Source organism: Lissotriton helveticus, chromosome 3_1 (genome assembly GCF_964261635.1).
Source record: "Lissotriton helveticus chromosome 3_1, aLisHel1.1, whole genome shotgun sequence".
Classification (NCBI taxonomy): domain Eukaryota; kingdom Metazoa; phylum Chordata; class Amphibia; order Caudata; family Salamandridae; genus Lissotriton; species Lissotriton helveticus.
The window spans coordinates 1,378,437,672-1,378,457,096 of NC_136061.1; the positions used below are offsets into that span (position 1 = coordinate 1,378,437,672).

At 41.9% G+C, this 19,425-nt stretch overlaps 1 protein-coding gene across 2 annotated transcripts in view; it reads left to right on the top strand.

The window, feature by feature from the left end:
- Positions 1 to 19,425, top strand: part of MGAT5 (alpha-1,6-mannosylglycoprotein 6-beta-N-acetylglucosaminyltransferase) — an 863,195-nt gene that overhangs the window by 519,143 nt on the left and 324,627 nt on the right. For both annotated transcript variants that reach the window (XM_078682019.1, XM_078682020.1), the window contains exon 10: positions 2,589 to 2,722. In XM_078682019.1, the coding sequence (XP_078538145.1) occupies positions 2,589 to 2,722 (134 nt within the window). The remainder of the gene's footprint in view (positions 1 to 2,588; positions 2,723 to 19,425) is intronic.

Here is a 19,425-nt window from a genome sequence, read left to right on the forward strand (position 1 = left end):
GGCGGGCCGCGAAGGGATTTGCCGGCCGGCCAGGTACTTCCGGGTCGCCGCGGGCAGCGCGGCGACCCTCGCTAGGCAGGCAGGCGGGCAGAAATCGCGAGGTGGGCACTCGCTAATTAAATAAATAACTGGGCAAATCCAAGTCGGCAAAATAAGCGGAGTGGGCTCCCGCGCCGATCCGCCGCCGGCCTCCAGCAGCAACGCGCTTCCAAGCGCTATAGAGGCACATAAAGCGCTCCAGCACTAGAAGTGTACGTAAACTTACAAAGTGAAAACACATTTATAAACAAAATGCTCACGGACAGCGGGAGGGGTGGGGGGAGGATCACAGCGCACGCACATTTATAAACAAAATGCTCCTTACCTGATCGCCTCGTGGGAACTCGAATCTTGCAGCCAACTCCAACAACAGACACTTTGAAAAGGAACAAAACAGGCCCACTCGAAAAAAAAAATAACACACACCCACCACCGTGATGACGAACAGAAGTGGGTGGAGAGGGAAAAAATCTCGGAACGCCCCCGAATCTGGTCCAGCCTTGACGGACAGATCTCTGTTCCAATGGCTAGCCTCCATTTATGGAGCTAGCCAGTGGAACAGAGGGCGGGACTAAGAGTACACTGTAGAGACATAAGATTTCTCTGGGGGCGGAGCTAATGCTCCGTGCCCCAGGCGAAACCTAAAAAGCACAATCTGCTGACCCAAGATTTAGCTTTGTGTCAAAATTGGTATAATTCGGTTGAGCAGTTTTTGTTGTTGCCCTTCTTGATGAGGCCAGTAAAAAATGCATGGGGATTTTGCGTTTCGGGACTCCCTTTTTTCTTGGGCACGGCTTGAAGGATCCCTCTGAATTTTTCATTGCACAAAATAGACCAAAAATCACTTTTTTGGAAGGTTTTCTGGAGAGTCGTCAAATGGTGCCGAAGTTATTAGCATCACAAAAAACACTTTTTGTATGGCTTCGCTAACCTAATTATAACTACCCAGTGGCAATCGCCACATATACATATATATATATATATATATTTCCATTGAAAAAAATAATAGGTTAAAGTGACGCTATAGTTAGGTGAATAGGTCAGTTAAAACATAAAGTTTTAAGCTAACAAAACCACTGGAATTCACCGGTCATAGTTATCTCACTTAACTCCAACTCGTGCCCTAAATTAAGTATAACTCGTACCCTCGCCATGGACAGTGGTTATATCAATGATGTTATTTCAGATGTCGTTAGGGATATTATCAGTGCTCTCATGGAGCATCTCATGAATGATGTAATATGAGAGGGATGAGGACTCATTATTATTGAATCCTGTGTTTGCAAATCAGTGGAGTTTTAAACACGTAAATTCGGGCTATACAGAGGTTTTGCAAGGTATGGGTGACTGTATGCATCTGCACTTGCTGCAGGCAATGTTTGTGGCAAATATCCGAGAAATCAGCAGTACAAACCAGCCCAGCAGACCACATACCTGGCCCACAACCAACCCATTCACTGATTTGTCACACCATCCATACGGGTCATGCTAGTTTGCCTCATGGGTCAGTCCGACCCTTGCTAGGTTACCGGTTTACAAGAGATCCCATAGGACTGTATAGAGCTGGGAGGGCAACCATTGCCTTCAATAGAGAAACCGGTTTTGTTTGCTCTGTCTGATCATGTCCTGGCCACGTATCTGGAAATTGTGATACACGCCAACATTTAGTTCACATAACGTAATTGCTATACTATTGTCTGAAATTGACTTCCTTTCCCTCACTGGAAACTAAAACACCAGAAGAAAGAGAATTGCTTTCCTTATTGTAGAGTGCTTGACACCACTTAATGGAATTACACATATTATAATATCATCTCAACTAAGTGTGCAGCTATTTAGTGTCCTCGTTATCCTCTTCTACCATATCAGCTTGCATCTAATAACTGATTGCTGAAGTCCTAAATTGCATCCAAGCTCATTTATTGTATACTGAAGTAATAAATAATTGCATTCAAAGCTTCTAATCATTACATGTAAACTTCATCTTTTAAGTACAGCAACCTTCTAGAAACAAGGACAACAGATACATTAAAATGCCAAACCACCTAACATTAGTCTACCTCCCTAGAACTCCTCTTTCCTTTCTGTGGGACCAGAAAAAACAAACTGAAGAATTGAAGCCCACAAACCTGCTAATAAATCTTCAGATCCTCCAGAAAGTATTTAAAAGTGGTAATGTTCTCATCCGACATAGTACTCTGTCTCAAACTCCTACCAAAATAGTGTTATTATGTCAGGTTGCATATAGAACATTAACTTCCACATGATTCATTAACCAGTATCAGCATATGGAAATGCACAGTAAACTAGGGCAGGCTGTGCCTAAACATGCAAAATATTCGCCACAGACTGTTTCTTCATATTGCGGAGCCCTGAAGCTGTTTCCTACATTTTAATAGCATTTCGCGAAAATTATTGTTTAGAAAGGGCACATTTAAGTTATAAAACAGTCATGATTTTGGTAAATGCTTATGTGTTTGTAGACTTTTTTTGTATTTCTATACTACCACAAATTTATAATAATGCAATACTGCTCTTGGTCTTTTAAGGTGCATGCTGCGAGTTTTGGATTCCTTTGGTACAGAGCCCGAATTCAACCATGCTCATTATGCTCAGACCAAAGGCCATAAAACACCTTGGGGAAAATGGAACCTCAACCCGCAGCAGTTTTACACTATGTTCCGTAAGTATACTATATTTCACGTTTTTTTGCACGTTCATATCTTCGTAGTCTGGCACTAAGTTTAAAGTTCTATGTTATGTTAGTACTTATATTTTAAACATTCCGTTTTTGTGATGTCAAATTTAGCCTTCAAAAGCTCAAAATTCGACACTCAACAAGAAGTATAAAAAAAACTCCTATTATTTATACTCCATTACATCGGATATAGCATCCCAATTGGCATTTCTTATAACCTCATCAATGAATGTATCCATTTCATTTGCATTTGTTTTGAAATGATAGTTAATGTACCCCTCCCTGTAGCAAGAATGAACTTGGACTGTCCTCTTCATGACCATACACCACTGTGCTGAACTGGATCTGTTATTTGTAGCCGCAGCCTTCTTCTTTGACTTTTGTGGGAGAGTTTAACAGCCCATGTTTTTAGGATATACTCTGTAAGCACAATCTGCAGCCTGTGATCTTGATGGGTGTTGAAATTATGTTTAGGGGACTTGTGTGGTAAACGTGGACTGATGACGCGTAGCAGTGCTTATTTGAGGGACCTGCCCCGTGATCATGAGATTCGACAGGCAGTGTATAATAGGCCTGCTAACTAAACATGGACTGCTGCCTGCAGCAGCAACCTGTCCATGCTGGACTTGACTGGTTCAGTATCACTGCTTCGGTAAATCTATTATGCGGTCTGTGGAAAATTCAAGTTTTCCTCAAAGCTCAATGAATGTCAGTGTATTGCGAAATCAAGTTATATTTGAACTAGCTAGCTGAAATATTAATAAGCAAATGAATAAATTAAATTGGCCTTATGAAAGACCCTTTAACAGATTACTGATTGATTTACTTACGAAAAAGTACAGTGTGTTCTAAACTGAGCATATCAAACATTTACTCCCAGAATGCCCATGTACATGAACATCCCAAGGGTTCATATGGAAGCATGGAAGAACCAAAAAAATCATGTCTTTAGATTTAAATGTAATATTGAGGACTGGAGTGTAGTGCCTATTTTATACTTTAATTTCACAATTTGAGGAATGACTCGTGCTTCTGTTCGGGTTTCCAGCCCTTCTGCTGATGACGGAGACTGCACCTAACCTCCAGAGTAGATTTGCATGTGGAGGGTATCTTTTCGACTGCACATTGCAGAAATTGATTTGTCTTTTAACACTTGGCACCAAAATAGAAGGTGCAACAATAGCAATTCAGGCATCCTTTGACCCACAATGATGTCCTAATGATGACCTTTGTCCTGCCTTTAGATCCTCAACAGTCTCATTTGTGCTCCTGAGTTACTATAGTAAGGACAATAAGTGGAAACTACAGATTGTAAAGAGTGTTTCTATGCTTCCTGTTTACTGTCAGCTCCTGCCACTGGTTTTATGACCTCTGATACCTGGAGTAGCAAGGGCAGTGCTATGGGAACCAAAAACCAAGCCAGTTACAGGAGCTGCTACACCGGATTACCCCCATGTGACATCAAGAATGCCAATGTCTAACCAGTCAAGAAGATCGTATTACTTACCCTACACTGAATTTACTATACTTTCTATAACGCTTCCTATTGAGTAAGAGCAATTAGGTAATCCCATTCTGATTTTAAGAGAGTGAATAGTTTTTGCATATAGGAAAAAAAAAAAAAGCGTTGTGATCAATCTGTAGTTGAACCTAAAACAATATTGTTTTCTTCGCATTGACTTTGGCACTGGGGAGAAACAATACGACGAGGGGCGCTTTTTTTTTTCTTTTTGGAATGGCATGAGTGACGGTGCTATTGTGGGCTGTGCTGGAACTGATTTTGTCCTATTAATGTTTTAGCACTTCATTCTTAAAATTAAGGGAATGCGTGTGCAGTGACACTCGACTCAATAGGACATCATGTACCTTCTGCAAAGGCCTTTCTTCTCCGCAAATTAGAATTTTGAGTTGCAAAGAGCGATGTTGACAACATAGCCTTGGCGGTTTTGCGTCTCGTAGAGCATCATATTGGTGCGGGTGCTCGTGCGTGGACACTGTGCTTTGATGCTTTGTCTTTTACTTGGATTTATTCCAACTTTCTTTCTGTGTCACATGAGGTCATTCCGAAGCTGGCTTGTGGTGGCTCGTAGACTTCCAAGTGACTTTTTTCCCAAAATGCAGGCAGTGAACACACCTCCAACCTTTTTGTTAGCCCTTGGCACGTGCCTAGGCAAGTATGACATCAGGTTTTCAATTGTGGAGTTGTCAACAGTGTGTTTGGTTGTTTTGCAATCAAAGTGCTGGAGAATAATTCTGCACTAAGACAAATGTTTAGGTGCACCATCAGCTGCGTAGCTAGGATACCATGGAAACGGATGGATTTGAAGAAATAAAGCCCCCCCCCCACCACATACCACCTAATCCAGGCCCTGCCCGCATTTAATCCCCACAGCAGCCGCCACAACTCTCATGCACGTTTGGGGCCATTGTAGTTCACATTTCCACAAATGCTACTGCAAGTATGGAATGTTTATATGAACGTTTTGTGACCGAATCCTCAACCCTGAGATTTCAAAGTAATCTCAAATGTAAAGACAATAAAAAACATACAAGAACAAAACTTTTTACACAACATGCAGATTAGCATTGAGGTATAGCTGTGCAAGCCCAATTCCAACAACTATCCGTCCACTCCTGCAGGCATGTCAAAAACAGCTACTACCCGATTCGTGCATGGTGTGTTTGCTGGCAGGTCACTGACGGTAATGGCAGTGCCGTAGCACCCATTGGGCACCGGGGACCAGAGGCCTGAGGGGCCTACTGACCCTGATAATGTTGTATTTTATAATTCAAACAGCAGCCAGTGGTCCCATTTCATTCCTTGCACTATGGCCCATGACACACTGGCTACCCTACTGGGTGGTGAAGGTGTAGACACCACCAGATTGATTGGCAAGAGACATCTTAAGAATTTTGGGTACCCTTGGCCAAACTATTTCTGGGTCCCCCTGTTTGGAACCGCTTTGAATTTATGATCCCTTTTCAGCTTTATCATGCTTCTGAGGCCAGGTCACTGACACTGCAGAGGTGTACTGGCCCAAATTCTAATTGTGTTTACAAATAATGTTCAGGGACAGTCGTGTGCTTTCAATATTGTAACACAGAAGCAGCTCAAGAATTTTACTGCAAATAAACTCTGTGAAACCCTTCCATTTCTCATAAAAGGAACTTTTATATGGATGTTGCAAAGTGTTGAAAAACACATCTGAAATAGACTCACATACCTTGCCATACAGGAAAACGGCATTTAAAACAATGTATGTTTGAAAATCATTCAACGTCATCAGGGCAGGAGAATGTGAAGAACGACGCGGGATCTATCAGGTGGCCCTTAGAAAGGCTGGGGCCCTGGGCCAGAGACCACTTTGCCCATGCCGTAAAAGGTTTCTGTGATTGGCACTCTAGTTTAGTGGTAGATGGTAGTTTTTGGCAGATGGAGGCTCCTGCCTGCCTCCCTCTCTTGAGGTGAAAATCTACGCCATACAGTATGAAAGGGGGCAATTGGAAGTCATGAGGAGACAATTTTCCCTTCAGCGGTCTTTAATTCAGTTGCGGCTGCCACATAAGGCATGTGGGGTGTGGAGGCGACAGAGAACGAGGGGAAAAATAATAATTTAAAAAAGTACCTGTTCCTGCTGCCAACGCCGATGACTGCCTCAGTGCGTCTCTCCCGCAGTCAATGGAAAGCACAGGCTCCACACCCAATCCAGAGGTTGCTCTCATGCTGTGAGAGCAGTGCGAGGATTCGTGTGAGCGCCATGGTCTGCCGCTCAGAAAGTACCTAGGAGCCTGCATTTTTTCTCCAACTCTGCAGTGAACAGGTGGGTTCAGTCCTTGGTTCTGCAGGTCATATGACTCCCCCCCCCCCCCCCCCCCCGCCCCCTCAACTGTTGTAGTAGTCGTGGAAGCAAAGCTATCAGCTCCGTCTGATTCCCTCAGATGCAAGAGTCGAACTCCGAGCAGCAGAATCTACTGAAGCACCTACAGGAGCACAACAAAGGCCTCCAAGTCAGTGCACTGAATGGCCGAGCAGCGTGCATGCTCACTTTTTGTAAATGCCGAGTGTGTGCTATTTAGCCGTGGCTGTTTACTGCTTGTAGAGGTTAAAGAAAAAGATATGCCCATGCTGCTCCATAGCTGCTGAAGACAAGGCAGTCACAGTAATCACGGAGTACAACCTGACGGGAGGAAGGCAGCCGATGGTGGTTATTAAAGGAGCACAGACTTATTTTTGACAGAGATGCTGGAAATGGGAAAATGAATATTCTGAGCCCTGTTTGTTAAACAATGTGCAGGTAATTTTAAAGCAACTTCTTGTGGTTTCTAACACACAATTAATTGTTCCTTATTAAAACTGGGAGTCTAAAATGATACCCTGCAGAGACTCATGGAAACCAACCAGAATCTCCGAAAACAAGATGTTGCTTCTCAAAGTGAGATACTGTGAAATGGGGTACTCAAGTAACTGTTATACAAGACACTATTGCAGAGGTAGGTGGGCCATCGAGATAGCAGGTAGACCCAAGCCAAGGGTCTGTCTTGGCTCCAAGAGCCCATTTGGGCTCTAAGAGCACCAGCCACGAGCTGAACTATGGGAACATTTGGTATGGAAATCATACAACATATGATATGTTAAAATATGATTAAGTGTCTTCAACATTCTAAAAAGTATATTTCTATAACAAGTTTTTCACCTTAGTATATTATATTATATCACTGCATTGAGAGGCATTTATTAAAACTGACTATTTTTTAAACATGAATTTATAAACATTCATGCCACCAATCCCCACCCTAATGACAATACCATTAGGGAACTCAGAGGCAAGACAGCTGTCATGTATTTGTGGGTTATATTCTTACTTTACACAGAGAAACGTTATAGTCGGTTAACTCGCACCCTACGGAGATTGTTGTACAGCACACATCATGACATAATTCAAGATTTTCTCATATGGAATAGTGAAAAAAAGGAGGCATGATAAAATAAAATAATTACCTAGGAACACACAATCTGGTAGTCAAGTGGCCATGTCGAGATTGATTGCAGATTTTCTGGTTTCACATTGTGTAATTCATCCACTAGATTGGTATCCCTTTCCTGCTCCTATTTGACATACAATGTATTTCCTTGTTTGTCATACTTTGAGCATGAAGTTAGAGCATGGTTACATGCACGCAGAAACCACGTGCAGGTAGGCTCAGTTTAGGCTCAAGAGAGGACCTTGAGCTGAACCAGAACTTAGCATCAGGCTCGAATCTTCAGTGACTCACCCACCTCTAAACTTTACTCTGGGTATTTTGTGCCTGAAATATGCTTAGATGCTGCAGTCAGTGTAATAACTGTTTTGTATGTGAGGAAATCATAACCTGCACTGCTGCTGACCATCTTGTAGCTCTGCTGGGTGTGAGACAAACTTACATATGTATGTGGGTGTTTACACACAGGCTTGGACTGCAGATGCTGTCCATGTTCTGTGCATGATCGGGAGTGGTCTACGGGTATAATGGAAGTGTGTACTCCTTCCAGGGGGAGACAGCGTTTACAACACAGTCATTACATCGCAGTTCCTTTACAGCGCGGTTGTTACAACAACCGCATTGTTAGAACGCAATTCCTTTACAACGCAAGTCATTAGATCTACTTGCTGTACGGGGCGCTCTAATCTAAGGAATAGTATAATTTACTATTCCAACACCTTCCCTATTGTTGCGCAGGCTGGAGTTGGAATAGTAAATTATAATATACCTAAGTCCAGCGCGCCCCATACAGCAAGTCGATCTAATGACTTGCGTTGTAAAGATATTGTGTTCCAACAAAGCAGTTGTAACGAACGCGTTGTAAAGTAACACGATGTAATAGCATGTGATGTAACATGCTATAATCCCTCCCGGGTGCCTTACCTGTTTTGTGTGTGTAAATACTGTTAGGTTTGGGAGTCAAACTTGCACTCATACACTCCCGTACTGTTCCTTACACTTGTATTAAATCTGAAATGCTGTTTATTCGTTGTACCTAATGGAGGAAATACAAGGTACTGCCCACTGCACACTGTTCCATGTCTTTTAAGTAAGCTTGCTCTAGCCTTGCAGTACACCATTTGTTCCATGCCTTTGAAGGAACTTGCATTGACTTGCCCTTAGCAGCATCCTTAGTTCATATCTTTGACGGAAACTGGCTCTGCAGTGCCACACTAGTTTCATGCCCTTAAGGGAACTAACACTGATCCTGAAATATCAAACTAGTTTCCTGTCTTTCAAGGAAGATTGTGATGCTCTTGACTAATGCCTCATGTCTTATGCATGTTAGCCAAGGTCCCACTGCTCTCCTGTTCCCTGCTAGTTATCGATTTCTGATTGTTATAGGTTTGACCAAAAGAGTGTTTTAGCTGTCGTACCAGCCTTTTGTTGTCTCACAAATAGTAAATATTCTTGCTTAGAGAAACAGGGATTTGGGCAAGCCCACTTCAGCTATTCATCAGACAGAGTGTAATTCACATCTTGGCTCAGCCCTTTTAAAGAGCATACGTACAGTTGAGCAGTGGATTAGCCATCTTATGCCATTGGCCTTGTTGCAAATATTCTGCTCTGCCTAGTTGACAGCCGCTTGTTTTTAGGATATCAGGTAGTTTAAGCAGGAGTATTTTGCCTGTTTAGTCTGTGTTTCTTATCAGGAGTCCAACCTCAGGAAATATTTACTTTAGTTCATCCCCCAGCAGCCTCATTGTAAATGTGGACTAGTGCTGCTTGAGTAATGAAAGTAACAGCAGCTCCTTTGCCACTGCTACTGGACCACAACTTTCTTGGGAAACGGCATTTACAACAAAGGCTGAACCATGTGTTCTGTTGTCCCGCAAGCATTACCATGCTTTCTTTTCCCACACATATGCATGGTAAAGGCAGTCAGCTCTCTAGATTCATAGCGGATGGGTGGGGTGAGTGTATTGAGGAATAGGAAGGATTGGGATGCCGCTTGGTAGGTATGGCTGGGGCTGAGTTTTAGGGCTCAGGGTGGGGGCACAGGTCGGTTTTTTGTGATGGGGCAGGGTGGTTTCCAGGGCTGGGGGGCCGATTTTTGGGCTCAGGGCAGGTGGTGTCAGGGTAGTTTTTAGGGCTGGGGCTGGTTTTAGGCTCAGGGCAGGGGGCTGGAGTTGGGTCGTTTTTAGGGCTGGGGCAGAGTGGTTTCCTGGGCTGGTGGCCATATTTTAGGGCTCATTTTGATCTTTCCCACGTATATGCCTTTACCAATAATGCCTTTACAACTAAGTTATTTTTAATGGCAGGCTTGGTAAAGACGTAGTTGTAGTCAACACCGCATTTTGAAGGCGCGATATAATCACATGTGTGGTTACATCATATAACCACCTTTTTTATGCAGAGAGCCAGGCGTCACTGCTTAACCGCATGCGTGCGGGCGGAATTCCGCCCGTACGCTGAGTTTTTTAAAATCGCACTTTACGTGACGAGCTGGGCTCGTCATGAGCGTGCGAGGAGGCTACCTCATGACGAGCCCAGCTCGTCATGAGCGTGGAAGGGGTTAAAAATAATACCACCATCTTGAAATAGTATTCTGCATAATTTTTCACTGTCCCAGGGTGGCAGACCAGTGTTCAGTTTTACTTTTTTATCTATTTATGTCCTCTACATTTAGTTGGCACTTAAAAAATGTTTTTTTTTTAACTTAAGTGGGACTTTTTTTTTTAAGCCAAGAGTCTACCACGCAAAGGTCCTCAAAGATCAGACTCAAAAAGTCAACAGCAAAATAATGGGACCCCCTCTAAGACTTACTTTGGGCCAGGGAAAAGAGAGGACAAAATAAGCAAAGTACAGAGAAATTCCCCTGTGGCCTTATATTTTCATATGTGACATAGTTCAGACTATAATTTTTTGTTAATAGAATCCCATTAGACACACAGATAACATAAAAACCTATATTTCGTTAATTTCTTTTATTTCTTTACTTTTTTACACATGAGATACTTTCATTTTTTACTTTTTTGTTGAATATTTTCATTATATAAACATTTAATAAATACTATACATAATTCAAGTATCAAAAAGGATACAAACAATATTTAGAGAAAAACCCTATTATCCACACATACAAAAACAATCGCTCTCTATTCATACATACTTGATACTGTTACCCACACAACCTACAATTCAACCAAACATATTCTGTGTTTGAGGTAGTCCAGATGGTTTAAAGGACTGAGTACGCCAGGTCTACGCGTTTCGGTGGGTTGACACCACCTTCCTCAGGACCAACAGATTTTCTCCCTTTGACTCTCGTGGAGATAGGGTTTCTGCAATAATAAATATAAATAAATCTATCTTGTGGCCAATTATTGGGATTCACAATCACTTGATAATATTTTTGTACACAATTGTCTATGTTTGCACCTACGTGCATTGTCTATCCACCAGGACCCTTCATCAAGAGACAGGCACTGAATATTGATTTCATTTACATTAACATATTGAAAAAGTGTTTGAGATTCGCTAATGATCATATACGCATGATTACAAAATCGAGAGCAGAACATTTAAGGCAAAGGATTTCTGATTGTCATCCATATTAGAAGAACTCTACTAAGCGATCTAGTGAGTCATGAAGATAATACAACATTAAAGGTGTTACCTATAATATCTAAGGAAGGATATTAATCAGGAATACAGGTGTCGCTTGAAGGCTTCAATTCGGTCAATGGGTGGAAGATATTTTATATCCTAGAAAACATATATTATATAGTTTCAAGGAGTTGAATATTATATATTGGATACCCACGCTCTCTTCAATAATCATATTGACCTAAATGGATTACCTGGTATCAAAAAACGTCAGAGATATCACTTTAAGGTCTGCTTCTTTCTATGATTTCTTTATTTTAATAATGTAAGGACGAGATCTTTGTCACCTAAAATAAGATGCAAGCACATGCTTCAGATATAATGTCCTAAATACAAGACCATTTGTGTACTGTCACAATACATTTGCATTCATACTAACCTCATCAGAAGTTCATTAAGGGTCAAGGGGAGGTTGTGAAGGCGTTGTCGTGTTTATAAATTAATATCCTGTGTCCTCACCGCAAGGCCGTAATGTTTAAATAAAGAAGTCAGGCCCCTACGGAGATTATATTTTTGGTTGATTTGTTACACATATGGACTGGTATACGAACCTGTCTCAATGAAGCCGCCTTCCCTTTGTTTTTTTTCCTTTTTTTCCTTCCCTGTCCTATTCCTCTGGTTTGTCAACTAGAAAGTTAAAGTAATACGATAGATTTTAGGATGTGTATATAAGAGATTCACTGACAATATTTCCCTAAATACAATGTCTATGCATTTCAAATGGAGGTGTAGGTCCTATCTCCACTATCCCGACCTCCACGAACTAAAAATTTCGACTATGTCTAATTAGGAACCCATTGTCTGTCATTTAGGGGTGCCCCATCAGATGATTTTTTATATAAATTAGGCCGAGTCTCCAACCCCTGAAACCTCACACACTGATCGCTGATACACTATCCCTTTGGTTAACTGCTCCCCGTTTAATTTTATTGATAAAGAACCAAGTTATCTACCCGTTGGGCTTAAAGCGAGTACTTACTTTAGAGTCCTTTTAATCGTTCTGTCCAGAGTCGTCATGCTCCGCCACGTACCGCAACACCTAGAGTTGTGGTATTGCGGGGAGGCTGCTTTTAAACCTCACTGATTGGTGCGAGTGTAACTCGTGATCCGGAAGTGTTTTACGGGTCACATATTAGATCGGGTCCGTATGTTACATTGCTGTTTCTACAATATAAGGTACACTTGCATAGTTTGTGCATGTCTTCTACAAAACATTACGATATTAATTCAGGTTCCAATCTCATATTAGTTTAACTTGGGTCATCATGCAACCCGGAATTGAAAGTGTAGCACACAGCTAATGTGTTTTTCGCTGCATTATTGGACGCCATTTCTAAATGGAGTTGTAACTCAACTCATTCAGTAATTATAAAGCAGATTCTACATATCATCTTTTAATTAAACTTTCGAGGTCTACAACGATTAAATACTTGTGACACTGCGGTATACAGGTAGTGTTAATTATCCCCGAAAGTAGTGGCACACAAATAATGTGTCTTTTACTACATTATTGGGCGCCATTTCTAAATGGAGTTTTGGATCAACTTGCTCCGTAATTACAAAGCAGCTTCCACATTGTCGTCTTCTAGTTATTCTTACAAGATCTGCAAGGTTTCAATTACTATACGCTGCGATATGCAGGTAAATTTGATTATTCCAGGAAAAGATGCTACTTTTCCCTTCTTATAATAGATAAGTCATACTTGATATCAGCCACACAGCTGTATTTATAGATAGCAAGACAATTCAAATATTTAGTCACATATTAGCAGATAGATAACTGCAGCATAAAATGTGTTTCGATTTGCCGCTGCGATATGTACAAAACTGTATGTTAACTACTGGTGCAACAAATGACAACCTAGGGATGGTTTAATATTAGTAGTTAACCCTTCGAAGTGTAACACTTAGATGGAGTCTATTATTAAATATAACTAAGTTACATAAAAGTGCTAGGATTTTAATACAGATATGATTACTAATGATATATAACCAGGTAAATGTAAGTCACTAACTAACAGAAAAAGGTGCTAATTGTAACTTAGACTGTATTCGTTACAAACCAAGCTATATTCTCATTCAATCCTTTGCGTACACTATCGAATTGAAAGATCCAAAAACATTCCCTTTTTCTCCGTGTATCTGCCATCATTTGTCCCAGTTTCTGGTGTACTTTAAAAGTCTGCAGTGCTCATCCAAGTGTAACTGATGGGAGGTTAGATACGATCAGTGGTCATTTAGGCTTCGGTATAGTTTACCTCAACAGCTCTTAATTGCACTAATGGACTGATGCACCCAGATACTCAACCTGTGCCTCCCATGCAACCATCTGTCCAACTCTGCTCCTTCCTAGTGAGCAGTGTATATAGCTGCCATGTTTTGTGCATTGTGAGGGGTGTGCCTGTATGAATGCAGGATTAACATTATCTTTTGTGAGTGCAAGTTGAAAGGTGAAAACTGTGCCTGTATGAGTGCAGAGGGAGGCAAATTCCTGTGTGAGTGTGTCATGAGGGGTGTGCCAGTGTGAGGGCACCAGTGTGTGTGTGGGCCCCCTGCATGCTATGTTTTCGTGTGCATATAAATTAGAAGCCCAAACCAATTGACTTTGTTAATGCTTTTTAGAGTTATGGATTTGACTTGCAGTGCAAGGAGTTTTAATACAGTAGTGTGTGTATGAGAATGGTGGCGAGTTTTGATATGACTGACGCAGAGTATGTTGAAGGAGGTTGAGGAGTGTTGGGGGCAGCTGACAAACTGAGATGTCACCCTAGTGAGGGGCCTAAGTTATTTTCATACACTAGTTTGAGACCGTTCACAATCACAGCTGACAAGAATTCAGCCTCACCTGCTCAGAGTTTGTATCCGTACCTCTTACACAGCTTTTCCCACTTGCCTCCTGACTGGTGCACACAGAGCCAATCAACAGCCAGGAGCTGGCACTCCATGTAGACCATTGATGGGCATGCCCCTGCATATTCTCTATTGGAGATTATAAATGCACCATTGATTAGACTTGAAATAAAAAGGCTCAGAGAATAAAGGGGTCCATGAAAGAGGAAAGTTGCCTAGAGGTGCTACACAAATGGCCTCTGTACATTTGTGCATGCCTACGTTTCCACATACCACAAAAGAATAGACCTCTTGGCTTTGTCATTGCTTGTTGCCTATGAAAGGCAGTTAGATGCCTACTACACTGAGAGAAAGAGGCACATTTTTGCAAGAACGTCTTACACCTCAGTCTCAGTTTGTACATCTTATGCTCCACCTATATTCCATCTGTGTTGTCGATATTTATAGATTTCCTCGCTTATTATTCTTTAAATCTCATTTTTTTCTTGTCATTAGCTGTCTAATGGCTTCTGGCCATGTGTGATGTCTGGCATTGTAGACAAGCTCACTTTTAGTTTTTGGCTTTTTAGGTCGAGCCTGGGCAGTGCATGCGCTGCTCTGCGAGGCATGTTGTATTGGGAGTATGCAGGGCTCGAGTCGGGGTACCTTGCGGGTTGACAGTGTCCCCCCCACTTATTTTACTGACAAACAGCTGGACTTCACTCTTTGGCCTCACTGGGACGAGGAGCTCGGCACCTTTCGTGACGTCACTTCCTGTTGTGACGTCACTTCCGGTGACAGCGTCCCCCCGCTTCTTTTTTTAGGACTTGTACCCTGGGAGTATGCACTTGAAGCCCCGCCCATATTTCCTTTGGTTATTACACGTTATGTGCTATTTACTCTATAAGCACTATTTTCTTTAATGAGTTTCCCTTACTGCAGACACAACATGCGTTCCTGCAACATTCAGCGCACCATGTGTGCTTTCATACGGTGCTTTTACAAAAAAAAGCTTTTGTTTGTCAACTTGAAAAATGTGTTTTTTGGTAAAAGCACCCCATACCGCACTTTCACAGCGGCCACGGACCTTTCTTTAGACACCGCTCATCTAAAGAAAGGGGCGTAGCCTCTATTAATGTGGAAGCGCAGCATGGGGCGCTTGTAAACAACAAGCATTTGCAATGCAATAGGTCTCGCTTTTTAGAAACTTTGACCTATTGGTATTGTAAATGACAGTGCCTTTTATTATTGCAAATGTTTTTTTTCAACACATAAATAAATGGCATTGTCATTTACAACGCCAATAGGTCAAAGTCTCGCAATTGCGAGACCTATTGCATTGCAAATGCTTGTTTGTTTCTCTTTTCCTATTATATGTACCGGCTCCCTCCAACTCACAGTTGTTAAGAGCATCTCAGTATAGCACTCGAGACATGAAGTTACTAAGCAATTATAGAGGCCCAACCATTAACACCTTTTTTTCTGTCTTAAGCATTTTTTTGGCACCTGTGTCTTTCAATTTACAAGTATCTGTTAATATAACCTACATTTTCCAGTTTCATTTGAAGTTTTTGTTTGTCCTTGCACGATTTTATCCGTTCCACGTGATTCTATTGGGTTGCGTTTAAGCTGCTTCTGCTTGTGTAACTAACGTACACATAAAAAACGGTGTCACCTGTGTGTGGCACGAGGAGGCATTTAATGGCACACAGGCGAGACATTCCATATGCTTGCAGAAGAGTGTGTGCCAAGAGACCAGGCAGTTGGCTGCGCAGTTCAAATACCAAGGAACTCAATGTAAAAGTCAAGAGACACTGCTCCTTGCCAGCAAGACGTTCCAGCAACATTTCCGCGCGTGTCCTCGTGTTATTTTCCCTCCATTTGAAGAACGGGCAGCTGTGGGAGCCTCAATTTGGAAGCCGCTGGTTGACTTGAACACACTGAGTTGGCTTTGATCACAATGCAGCGACGTGTTCACCAGTCTTCAGTAGAAACGGCGACATTCCTCATTCCTTCAGAAGTGTCACCAGAAGACCACCGGGCACAGCGTGTGGCTGTGGGCGTGCATAACGTCACTTTTTTAACTATTTATTCTGGTGGGTTGTTTTTTTTGCAAACCACGTACATGTGTACTGTAGAGGAGTGTTATTGCTTCCACATGGTGAAACTTGTGAATTTTCCCGCGCTTTGAATTTCCAGTCACCAAGGTGGAAGACGTAAAATAAGAATATTGTGAAATATTTCACAAACTATTCCATGTCCACTGATCATCCATATAGTCTCTACATATTTGCGTGGCGGCCCCTGGCAGGGATTTGGCGGCCTCGGGCCCCCTACCTACACTCCCTGCTCAGGGCCTGTGAGCCTAGAGCCGGCCCTGCCTCTTACACGTCATGCTCAAGGCTCGCAGTAGCCATTTGTAAGTGGCCTAAAATATGCAAGCTTGTGTTCATATTGTGGCTGCAAACAGTCCTCAGTAAATTGGGCTGTTTTTGTCCCACGGCATTTCCATATTTTTTGTTAGCCCTTCTGTTCGCTTTTGTCTTTACTGCCCTCGCTCAACTGAGCTGAACTTGCGCTGGCTGCCTGACCTTCGCTGTTTACTTAGCTTCGATGGGCAATTGCTAATAAAAATGATTGCAGTTTCTTTTACATTCATATTTGTTGAACCTTGCCAGTAGCTGCTCAGATGACAGGAGAGATTCCGTGGTGTACACGGTCCTTTGTGCAAGCAGAAACACGGGCACCCTGACTGATATTTGGGCTGTAAAATAAAACAATCATTTGGATTCAGTAGACTGCCCAAGCCTCTGCACCCTGTTTTCTCTGCACCCACTGCTCTATTAAAAGCTAAATACCTCCAAAGATGTTTGGCCCAATTCCTGATGTCTGTTCCTATTTTATTTTTGACAATGATTCTGTAACTTTACTTTGTCCAGTTCACAGACTCAGATATTAAAGACATTACTTTCTGCCACTCAAATCTGCTTATAGATATATGGTTTGCCACATGTTAAAACAAGTGAGCAGAACATTATTTTGGCTGCCAACTAAAACTTAAATCCAGTGTGATTACCAAAGCTGAACCTCTATGTTAAGCATTTGCGTCATAGGAAGTCTTAGCATTTTGTTTTATGGTCAGTGTTGTAGAGTAGTCCACTAAAGTGTTGCCCGCAAGTAGCCTCCATTGTGCGACTTTGTATTAAGCCCTCTTGCTATCTGTGTCCTTGCAGCATTGAGTGTTGTGTAGATGGATGTAGCCTCATGGAGACATACTCTGTGTAATCACATGATCCAGGGGTTTGCACTGTTGATATTTATCTGTCTAGCCCTAGCGTAGAGTTGTTACGTCATAGAGACCTGTGCAGTGGACAGACCCATTCCAAAGGTGGTTGGTCAAACTCCGTTAATGTTTATCGTCCCCCAACAAGACGCATTCTTCTAAGACATCCTTATGAATCATCTTGTTTTAAATGCCTTGCTGAGCTTGTAATAAAGTGGTCTCTCTGAAGGTTTCCTAAACATGTCAATTTTTTGATTTTTTTTTCTTTACTCAGATAACAGACCTCTTGCCTTAGCGTTCAGAAGATGAATCAAGGAGAGGTGGCTTTTTGTATTTGTGTTGATAGAGCTAGATTCAGTCATTTTCCCTACACTTACATCTAAGGTGGATAAATGTTCCCTTGGTCCCAGGGGATATGATAGAACTGCTTGTGTACATTCAAAATCTGTCTGCAAAATTGCGACCCCAATTGTAATGATCTACTTTGAATTTGAGAAGATGCAGGCATCCTTTTATTTTTGAAGGTACAGTGCTTTGCTTTTGAGGGAAAGAATTCAATTTGACTAAGCATCTTAAGAGGATAGCTTATTTTCAGAAGGACAGCACACTGTGTCCTCCTTAGAAGTACAAGGCAGATGGATGCACTTGTCTAAGGACTTCAACCAGAGATCCCCCAGAAAAGAAAGAGGAGGTCGTATTTAGCTAATTTTCTCTGAAAATATGTTACCGAGACGAAGCCTAAGAAATGCATAACTCTTGCTGTTTTTCTGCGTGCTCCAGTAATGTCTCTCTTAAACAAGGCTACCTTGTAACCTCCCGCATGGAGCCATTTGATCATGAAAATTCCAGAAATTTATCTCAAGACCAGTTTTCCCACTCAAACATCAAGCAAAACGACAATGATTCGTGGCAGAGCTCTGTTAAGAATAATATTTTTGTTCTTCATAAGCAGGTGAGCGTTTCAAAATTGGTAATAGAAGTACTGGAAGAAGAGTTTTCCATCACCCTCTTCCAAGAAGCAGCAATGATAGTACTCACTCTAATCTCAAAGTTAAATACATGTGTTGTTTGCTTCAGAGGCCATTGAGGAGGTTTCTGTGGCTGAAAGAAGAAAGGTTCTCCTGCTCTTATTTGATTATGTACAAGCAACACATTTGACATATTGGGGTCTGCACAGATTGCAAAGTAAGTGTAAGTAAGACGTGCTCACGTTAGGGCACATTTTGCATATAGTATCTTCATTAATAGCTTCAATTGAATCAGTGACAGTTTTACATTGAGCAAGATCGTCCTCCAACATTGAGATGCGAGATTCTGCTTCATTAAACCTAGCAACAAAATCCGCCTGTGAATTGGCCAGTCGTCTAACTGAGTTCTGTGGTTTACGACATGAATTCTGAACTCTTTGACTCTCTTGACGGGTTTCTTCCTGATGCGACATAATAGATTGATATATCATAGACAAAGAAATTTCCTCCTCCAGCGCTACTCCTTGATTCCCATGAGGGATCAATACATCTTTGGTAGACTGCAAGTCAAGTTTCCTCACAGTATTAAAAGAGCCAGACTCCTGTCCTTCAAATTCTTCCGGGATCAGATTGCTGTGATCGCTACCATCTGCCACAGATAGCTGAGCCGAGTATTGCATCACTAAATCCTCGCTAGAGGACATAGATTGTTTAGATAGCGAGTAAAAATCGCCTGAGTCTGCCTCCAAACATTGCAGTGCTGACGCACCTTGCACTAGCATCTGACCATTAACGCTGCCATGAGCAGCGATTTCTCCAATTCCCAGAGAATCATTAGAACCGTGTAATGCAAGTTCTACAGAGCTTCCTGGAGTTTCCCTCTGCACAGCACAACCGGCGTTAGTAGTTACTTGAGTGTTCAAAACGGTCACATTAGGCATAGTATCTGTTGTTGCTGGCAGGTCTTCAAGGATACC